The 10,433-nt window shown below is 37.4% G+C and overlaps 1 protein-coding gene across 1 annotated transcript in view; it reads left to right on the top strand.

Moving 5' to 3' along the window:
- Positions 1 to 310: 310 nt before the first annotated feature.
- Positions 311 to 10,433, top strand: part of GALK2 (galactokinase 2) — a 48,720-nt gene continuing 38,597 nt past the window's right edge. The window contains exons 1-4 of the mRNA XM_026856337.1: positions 311 to 433; positions 2,165 to 2,253; positions 3,622 to 3,745; positions 9,303 to 9,393. Coding sequence (XP_026712138.1) covers positions 2,184 to 2,253; positions 3,622 to 3,745; positions 9,303 to 9,393 — 285 coding nt within the window. The 5' untranslated portion in view covers positions 311 to 433; positions 2,165 to 2,183. The remainder of the gene's footprint in view (positions 434 to 2,164; positions 2,254 to 3,621; positions 3,746 to 9,302; positions 9,394 to 10,433) is intronic.

The raw sequence follows: 10,433 nt of genomic DNA, 5'->3' as shown, positions 1-10,433 counted from the left end.
TGCGACCCCCGCCGGCGGGAGGGCCTGGCCCAGGCCTGCGGCCCCTCACACCGCTCCCTGCAGCTGCCTCGGGGGCAGGAGAGGGAGTAAGTCGTTCGTCTTCCCTAATTTTCATAATTTGGGGGATACTGATGATCCCCTCGACCTTCTGGCTCTAAAAGACCTGCCCGCGAGGGCCAAGGCCACGCCACGCTCTTTCCCCATGGAGCTGCATGCGCTGTGTGGAAGTAGAATGCACAAGCAGTTCAAAGAAACCTTTTTACCTGTGTTAGCAACTGGAGAAGGCTCCTTTTTAAACTTCTGTTACTTGCACATAGCTGCACAGTGTGTCAGTGAAAGCCCCGTGCAGAGGACGAGTCCAGCGTTTCCAGACTGGGATGTGTGAAGTTGTGAGGGATGCCTTTGCTTAACACTTCTGACAGTCATCTTTGATGTAGGTGCTTAAAATGCAGCATGCGTCTTGCAACATCAAGGCCAAAGCCTGTAAATAGCCTTTCATCGGGCCTGCTTGTAAAACCCACATTAAAAAAAGAGATCAATCAGCACTTAGATAAACATGCCCCCATGACTGCTCTGTTCTTAGTCTCTTGGTACCAACACCACTATAAAAATCTGTGAAACAAAGAAGCATTCTAAATACGGTCACAAAAAGGAATAAAGTTAACACCTAGAATTCTGCCAGCAGATTCCCCTATGGACTGTAATATTATTAATGTGATCTAGGAAAGGGACTGTACAATGAAATGGCTGAAATTGCCTCTACTAATTGGAAGAGTGATAAACTGGTCAGTACTAGGGGACTTGATAAGAAGGGGAATTACAGAGGGACCTAATACATCTTTTGTTACAGGGCGCCAAGATGGAAAAGTACTGAATGATGCGTTAAAAAAATCACAGCAAGTAGTAGTTTGTAGCTTCTAAAGAAATCTTACAAAACATTTGAATATATGTAGTTGGACAGTAATAACACAGCTTTTACAAAGAAGTACAAACTAAGTAATTGACTGTGAAATTTGTGGCATCTGTTTTTCATTGCTGTCTTCTTATTAACACTTTGCATTAACGAGGCTTCCAGTTATAGTTTTAGACTAAATGTAGAAACTTTAGCAGGAAAAAAAAAAAAAAAAAGCTACATGCTTTAAAGCCAACAGGGTGTGCCAGTAAAATATTCTAAGTCCTATTTTAAAGACCTATTTTTCTTGTATTCTTACTGGTTTTTCATCATTTTAGTCTGTTGCTTAAATTAATGATGGTGGGTGAGTGTGCAACCTCAATTGCTTTAAGGTAGTTTTGAAGTGAATCACTATCAAATTTCTTATGCTTCACTCAAATGGCTTAATCTCTTCTCAGCCTTTGTTTACTCACTGTTCCTGCATGACACACTAAAGCATCCCAACTTTGCAGACACAGGGCAGAAGATAGATACCTTTAGAGTTTTAGGAAATAAAGCAATATGCTAGATTTTTCTTTGCATTGGAACTTTCAGTGGCATGTCTAGCACCTCCAAATGGAAAACCTGAAGAACTTTCTGGGACCTGGTGCTGTAAACCTGTAGAGTAAATACTGAGTAAGTCACAGGGATCACCTGAGGTTTGGCATTTTAGTTCTCTGTGTACACATTTGTACAGAAGTGCAGTAGTGTCCAATATGGAAACTGATAAAAGTCAAAACTTTGAAGAAAAGTAATTTGCTCAGGCCTGCCTGATGTGGTCAAATTTGACTTTGGAGGGAGTGCCTCTGTGTGTATGTTACAAATCCCGGTGCAACAAAGCAGCCATTGGTTCCCCTATGGCAGAGTTTAACAGAGCTGTGGCATGGGAGAGGTGGGTGGAGGCCATGATATTTTGTTACCCCAGGCAACTGCCTTCCCCTCTTCTGTCTAGAACCAACCTAGACAGAGGACTTAAATAAAATAAGGCCCCTTCTGTCCTTTTCAAGTGAACATACACATTTCTTACTAATTGGAATAGTCCAAATAGAGTCTTGTCTGTCACAATCAATGTTCTGTGAAGAGCAAAAATAAGCAGCTTGATGTCGTTCCTGGTGTAAGAGAAAATTCCACATAACTGCAAAAAGTTGAATTGAATTTACTTCATGAAACATTGAAACTTCCTGCCTGTTATGCAAATACAGTCCTTCTAAATGTTTCTAACCTGCCTTTCAGACTGCAGAAACTGAAGGAGATGTTTATATCAAAATTTGGATCAGCTCCCAAGTTTTATGTTCGTGCACCAGGGCGAGTCAACTTAATAGGTAAAAGAAAAATCAATCTTCTGTTACTTTATCTCTCAGTTTAAACATAGAATCAAAATAATGTTAGTCTTAATTATATCTTTTTCAGAGAAGATGCTTGTGATAAATGAAAAAAAAGAATATAATACTTTCCTGGCTTTTACTACACCTCGTTATAAACAACTTCACGCTCAAATATCAGTTTTGGAAAAAAATTTATAAACAGTAGTGATGGTTTTGAAAACTGGAGTAACTTGCCAGCTTATGGCTGGATACTAGTTTTTTGAAAGGCTTTGGAAATCTAATCTAAAGTAGTTGATGCACAGTGCATCCACAAATTAAATGAGTATATTTTTTCCTATTCCATTTTAAGTTATCAAATATAACTAGCCACATAGCAGTGCATATGATGAAGCATGAAATGATTCTGCCATCATCTCCTCTTCTTTACTCATCCATAGAAATGTGTCCGCAGAACTTAGAACAGTTGGTTGTAATTCACAGACAGACTGGTGAGACAAATTTATTTTGTGTTTAGGACTTAGTTGTATTTCTGTGGCAGCCTTATTTTTTAGACTTATCCATGTTAGCATTGTGCTCTCCCTAGATCTCAATTTCTTGTATATTCATAAAGTAAACCACAAGTGTTTGAAGACACTGTAAGTAAAAAGATCCTGCAAAACAGAGCTTTGAAAATTAATTAGTCCATTGTGCAATTAATAATGATTTTTATTATCGTAATAAATTGCATGAACATATAGATTAAATAGAGTATGCTAACTGGGAATTATTCACGAGAGAGAGAGTGTTTACTGCATAAATTTTTCTATGCGAATGTTACTTTATGTGTTGTATGTAACTGTATTAATGATTATTTAAATATAATTACTACTTTCCTGGAAAAACGCACAGAAATTTTATGAAAAATAAAATATAAGATTTCCACCACAAGCCTTATCTAGTGGCTAATAAATCACCTAATGTGGCTAAGGAGATCACATAATGAGGAGTCATGTGATGCCTTTATCTGTTCCAGTCATCAGTTAAATGTGATTGATTTAACTTTTTGTACTGTCACAACAGTGTACAAATAATGTGGCTGTTCTCATTGCTGGACAGTAATCTACACAGTGTTTTTTAAATTTTGATAAGACAATGTTAAAATATGAAGATTTATAAACAGATGGAATGGATAAAATGAAATGGAGGAAATGCACCTCAAACTTTAAATAATAGGAGTTGAGACTATACGAGTTGATAATAAGAGACTCTTGAGTTGAGACTCAGAAATTGTCTTGTACAGTAAACAACACTGAACCCCTGTAGAAGCCCTGTTACTGCTATTCTAGAAAGAATTATTCCAAAATATTTTAATTGTTTCTTTGGCAGGAGAACACATAGACTACTGTGGTTATGCTGTGCTCCCTATGGCTATAGAACAAGATATACTAATTGCAGTAGAGCCTGTAGAAACTCAAGTTCTACAACTGGCAAATACCAATTCTCTGTACTTGTAAGTAATTTGTTTATTCACTAACTTTTATGAACCTCTTTATGCAATTGCAATACAGGTTAACTTCTCAGAGATCTGACAAACTTCCATTGCAATACAGAGTTTGATTGTGTAAAATGAACGATATAAGTAGATGGAATCGTGTTGACTCTATGTTGTGCATATTAGTTCAGAGCAACAGGTTCACTGCTTCTGCCTCCCACCTATTTGTTCAGATTTCTCTTGTGAGGCCTCTGATTTTTCAGTCTTTGTAAAAGTGCAGTCCTGTTTTCTCCTAGCTCATTTTTCTTGACGTAATCCCCATGATTGGCAGCAGTTCAGTTTCTCCTGGAAAAGGGAGTAAAATGTTTTGTAATCAATTACTGCGTATGTAAGCTGATGCTCCCCTGCTCTGGAGAACCCGGGGCTGTATTTTCACAACAGAAGGGCTTTAGCAACAATCCTGGCTCAAATTATCTATATTCCCTCTCTTCCACTTCCTCCAGAGCTGCTTGTTTGCAGAATCATAGACTAATTTAGGTTGGAAGGGACCTTTGGAGATCCCTTGTAACCATCTTGATGGCCTCCCACTGGACTCCCCGTGGTTTGCCAATGTCATTAGTGCATTGGGAAACCCCAAAACTGGACACAGTATTCCAGCAATGGTCTCACAAGTGCTGAACGTAGGGAAATAACCCTGCCATCCTTTCCAACTTCAGCCACGTTCTTCTGACTGTTTCCTTGCAGCGGACTCATAGTTATGTGGTTGCATGGTGTGTTGGGTTTGTGTGTGTGTGTGGTGCCAAAAAGGTCTGTTGTTGATTGAGCCCAGCCAGCAGCCAAACACCACACAGCTGCTCGCTCACCCTACCCCAGCCCAGCCATGGAAAGAGTTGGAGATGTAAAGGTAGATTCGTAGGTTGAGATAAAAGCACTTTAATAATTGAAATAAAATAAAACAATAATAACAGTAACAGAAAGTACAAACAGGTAATGTACAATGTCATTGCTCACTACCTGCTGACTGATACCCAGCCTGTTCCCAGCTGGGTGATCCCAAAAAAGCCAAGATCCCAAAACTACAATCCTGAAAGTGAGAGAAACCCCCCTCCTTCCCAGCCACCCCTTCTCTATATACTGAGCATAACGTTACATGATAAGGAATATTTAATTGGCCAGACTGGGTCTGGTGCTCTGGCTCTGCTCCCTCCCGGCCTCTTGTACACCTGTACACGGGCAGGACATGCGGGGTTGGAGAGTCCTTGATCTCTTACCAACAACTGAAAACATCAGTGTTATTATCAACATTTTTCTCATACCAAATCCCATACTGAGTCCAAAGCACAGCACTATTCTGGCTGCTAAGATGAAAAATTAATTCTATCCCAGCTGAAACCAGGACACGTGGCAGTGCAGATCAGGTAACTTATCCACATGAACTTTTGCAAAGATCAGTATCAGCACAAGCTTAGTTTAAGCTATTTTTATTAAGCCATTGGTTTAAGCCAATGGTAAATTATTCCCTGAAAGCACAGTGTATGGCAGCACAGGGACAGGAACATACTGCCAAAAGTGGGAACTATTAATCACATATTCCTGCTTAAAGCTCAGTTTGTTGTAAAGGTATGTTCTGAGCTGCTGCCTGTGACTAACGTAGTTGAGTCGAATTTTTACTTTTATAAGTACAAATACATATTTTTCACTCACTTTGTGGAATATATTTTCACATTATAGCTGAGCTGAATTAAAAGTTTGTCACTGCCAAAAGGCGTTATCTTTCTTCTTTTACCCCTAGTCTCCCTGTACCTGCTTCTAACATCAGCTCACCCATTTGCCTGGTTAATTTTCTGTCATTTTAGTGAATTGAACTGCCATGCACTCAGCACTAAAGCTGACTTGGAGTAAACAATGGGAACATGCAGTGTGAGCAGGGGAAAGGAAATGGAATACGAGTGGGACTTTTCCCTTTCTTTAGTTGCAGCCTCCGACAGGGCATAAGCTGTATTGCAAAGTCATTCTGCAAGAGGCAACAGTTCAAGAATTATAATGGCTCTGATTAGGAAGAGTTGTATAATGGATACTAAATAAAGCAGTAACCAAAAGGTAAACATTTTTACTTGGTCTTTAGGCTTTGGCACATTACATCACAGTTGAAATGACCTTCTCCTAAGGTACATACAGTTCCTACCAAATCCATAATTACAGCCTTTGAATTCAAATTGCATACACAAGCACTGTATTTTTATATCTGCCCTGCTTTCAGTTGGAAATCATGTTTTAAATGATAAACCAAGAAGACGTCCCAGAATACAACATTAAGCATCTCTGTTTTGTTGAGACACTGTTGCTTAAAAACAAAGCTAAAACATGCCCATAATTTCATAACAAAGAAGTATTTTTCAACACTTTGAATGTTACACCACATAACAAAACTGTTGACAGTATATCTTTTTTTCCCAGCCTGTTACACTGGTAGATTTATGCCTGTGGTGAATGCATATATATAGGCCTTTGGTGAACTAGGGCTAGCCATAAATGTCTGTAGAATCACTATTTCCTATTTCATTCATGTTTTGTGAACTGGTAAAATGTGTAACAGTTCTGTAGCCCTCTCCTACCCTGATAGTTTATGTTAACTTTTAGGAAAAACGGACAGAGAACAGGTTGCAAGAAAAACTCCCTATATGTTTTTCATCATAAATCATCCCAACTGATCAGATGCCTTTTATGTTAGTTGTGCTAAAACAATTCTCAAAAATTACAGTCTTTTGAAGTTCCCTATACCTCCCTGTCACCTAACATCTTTGCAATTGAGAAGTATGTGTACAGAGAATATCTGACATGATACTTCTCAAAATGCCTTCAGGAATACTAGAAGATGATAATTATAAATCGGTTTCTATCTTGTGGCAAAATCTGAAAATATTAAAAAAAAAACAAACAGATTTTTTTTACAGAAGACTCAAACAGATAAACTAACAGACTGACAAGACAATGAGGTTCTGTGAGAAGGAGCCAAATTGGTCTTTCAAAAATAAGGATTAATTACTATTCAGGAAGTAAAAATTACCTCAGCCACATTTCTTTCACAGTACTCAAAAAAGTCACCTCTTCTAACTATACGGAATAATTGGAATGCTTATCTCTAGCCTTGGAGAAAGGGCAAGCTTTCCCAGGAATCCTTGAAAATAGAAAGGCTAGAACAGACAATGTATGTTTTTCCCAACTTTTAATTTTATTATAAAGTTCTTATATCAAACTTCCAGTAGGAGGATCAAAGGCAAGCCTGAAGATGTACTGATTTAAGATAAAACTTGGGCATTTAGGAATTGTTTTTTATAAGAAACTGAATGTGATAATAAAAGAATAGACTTAAGGATTCTGGTGATCTTGAGAGTCTCACATTCTGTGTTGGTGTGAATTATGTCCATATGAAACCTGCCAAAATCAAAGCCAATTTTTCTTTCATTTTCTATGAGAGAAGATTGAAGAAATGAGCAAAATGCATTTTAAGAAGTAATTCTTTTATCTTGAGAACCAGCAAATAAAATCATGGAATATGTCTTCTTGTTCACTGAAGTTTTACTTTGTCTGAGTGTATAAAAGAATTACAAGGATAAAATATTTTAGAACTCATTTTTGAGAGAAAGAGCACTTCAAATTCTGTTAGTCACTTTTACCCACTGTTTTCCATCAACCTTGCTTTTTTACAATAATAATTTCGGATTATTGTAGAAAACTAGCATAAACAAACATAGGATTTTTTTAATCTTGATGACTTTTGACAAGTATTTTCTATTTTGCCAGTAATTCTGGTTTTTTAATTATATTCAAAAGCCATAAGCAAAATGATGTTGTTTTATTCTCTGGGACATTGTTCTAAATACACATGAATCTTAAATCGGAAGAATTTACAGCTATTCTCAATCTGTCCTAGTATTCTAATCTCAATACTCCCTTTCAGATCTTTTGTGTTACTCTACAAACCTCAGTAATTTCTGACACTTTGTACAGTTCTTTGATGCCGCATTGTTGATAAAGTCCTGTAAGTGGCACTGTTTTGAACAGTTTGGATGGAAAGACAGCAATTTATATGTTAAACTATCTGATATTTCTGCACTGTAATGAATATTGAAAGTGAATGTATAACCGACAAAATGGCATTTGCTAAGTTGATACTTAAAAGTGTAAGATCTGTCACGTAACACTGAAATAGAAATAGGTTGTAGACTGGTAATACAAGTGGAGTAGCTCACTACAGCATAGCTAACATTAGACCATATGAAGAGGAAGCAGGATTGTAGGTCCATTTTTACACTGGTTGTCGGGTTTGGGGGTTGTGTAAGACAAAAATTGCAGCCTTTAATTGCACCAGAATAAGGCGAAGATTTCAGCTATCCTTTGAAGGCAGTTATATGATTGTAAAGATGCTTTATAGAAGTGTTTCTTCATAGGTAACAGAATACTGAAAAAAACCACCTTCACACTGGTATTCATTACAGGTATTAACTAGCAATATTATTTTGGATAAAAATAAAAACTAACCTACATCACTAACCTACATAGTTTACAGATACAGACTGAGACTAGTGTAAGAACGAAAAATTCCATCCTATTAGGAGTTGTAGACTGTCACCTGAGGTTGAATTTCTTGAAAGTGTTTTTATTCCCATTGAGTTTAAATATTTCCATGGAATTCAGCTGCCTCTGTTCATATTGTTTGGCAGACCTTGCCTTGTAAAGCACAGTATAGCCTGCAACTTATGAGTATTTTTTGTTAGCTTTTATTGACATTCCCAGTGCCTTTCCTCTTCCTGTGTTGGGCATCTGCTGTGGTGATATCAGTAGACAGAGTTACTGGGCATCAACAGTACAGACTTCTAAACAATCTGCACTTGTTGGTGATTTCTCCTCTGAGGCCTCTGCGCATCACTCCATGCCCATTTTGACAGCACCTATCTGTAGCATTAGTTTCTTTAGGAACATTCAGACTCCCCATTTTTATTATTTTGAAATGAAGAAGGGAGTAGGAGAACCATTTTCAGAGTTATTCTGGAGGAAATACATAAACTATTTTAAAGTAAATTTTGCTAATTATGTGTTGTAACATACATAATGTAATTTTACAGCATTAGGCCTGTTTTAGTGGAGTGCCATTCACAGCAAAGATAATGAATTCCTCATCAGGGATCACCAGAGACCCTGAAGTGTATTTATATCTATTCTAGCTTTGACAGGCACAATTATTTAGATTTTCACTTCTCTAACAGATCAAGAGAACATACACACCTGTGACAGAAGGCAGGCTGCCTTAAGGATGCCAGAGGCAGCTTAATTTGTGAATTTATTTAATAAATTCTACAACTTAAGCAGAAATTATTATGCTTTTATCTAAAATATCCTTATAGAATCGATTAATAAGTAAGATCTGTGCAAAAAAATGGGAAAACCATTGCCCTGAAAAAAAAAAACCCCATTGAAATGTTTTTGTTCATCAGCAGGTGGCAGTAATAAGCCATGTTTTTTCAAACTAAATTTACTGACAAGTTAAAGCCTCAAGGTTTTTCTGTTTTTGCAGGGATTTCAGTACTAGTGTTAATAACATTCAGATTAACAAAACCAAACCTCAATGGCATAACTACTTCCAGTGTGGAATGAAGGGTATTCAGGTAAGCCAAATCCATTTAATTTATGAAATAAATGTAGAAGTAAAATACTCCAGGTGTACCTATCCACCCTCAAAATACTTCCTTGCATTTTATAGCTTTTCTTGACATACAGGTTTTTTTATGTTAAAATTTGAAGAGGAGATATGAGTGGGTTTGTTTTAAAATATTTGCAGAGTACTATTTTCATTTTTATTACATAAATTACAATAGCAAATATTTATTTAGTAAAGTCATGATCAAACTCATTATCAAGATGACATTTCTGTATTTTGAAGATAAAAAGAATGGTATCCAATTGAATAATCTGATTTAAATTTGCTTCCAAAAAGTTTGGAGGCTTGTCTGTCAAGACACAAAGATCATATTTTAGTCCTTTTCTTCCTATGGAGACATTTTTAAAAAAAATTATTTCCATTAATGTTGCAAACCTGCAACTTGTGCACAACAGCTGAGTGAAGCTGACTCATGCAGTAGGCAAAAGAAAATGTAAAAAGTAAGTAAAAAGCATGGAGAAGAAATATTCCAGAAAGAACTATTATTTATCCAGATTTTCAGCGTGTGGAATTTGAATGAGATTTTCAAAATTTCCTGAGTACAGCTATGCAGGAAACAGCACACTTAGAGTAAAGGCAGGAACACTGAACAGACGTTTTCCTTTGTGAGCTAGCCTGTCTCCAGACTCATTTGAAGACTGAACTGCTTGTGAAACCAAGTGTTGTCCTGGGAGGCAGCCTGAACCCACAATTGAGGCTTCCTAGAAATCTCACCTGCTGTTTGCAGGTGATTCATGGCCCTTTGAGGAAAAAACACGGTGACTTCTCAGCTCTATGTCAATCCAGTGATATTTCTGGAAGGGCAGATGGGATAAACAGTGATGGCTAGGTCAGGAACAGGTCACCGCAGCCAGCCCAAATTATGGGTAAGAGTGCTTTTTAAAGCACAAGAAGCTTGCCTCCGGATAGGCCGTTTAGGTCACCCCCAGAATGATCCAGTAGATAAGGACTGCAGACAGCCAGCCAAGCCTGCCTCAGACCTGCCAC

This window comes from Athene cunicularia (genome assembly GCF_003259725.1).
Source record: "Athene cunicularia isolate RWA chromosome 10 unlocalized genomic scaffold, athCun1 chr10_part1, whole genome shotgun sequence".
In the NCBI taxonomy this organism is placed as follows: Eukaryota; Metazoa; Chordata; class Aves; order Strigiformes; family Strigidae; genus Athene; species Athene cunicularia.
The sequence above is the reverse complement of the archived record's forward strand: the minus strand, read 5'-3'. Positions and strand labels throughout refer to the sequence as shown.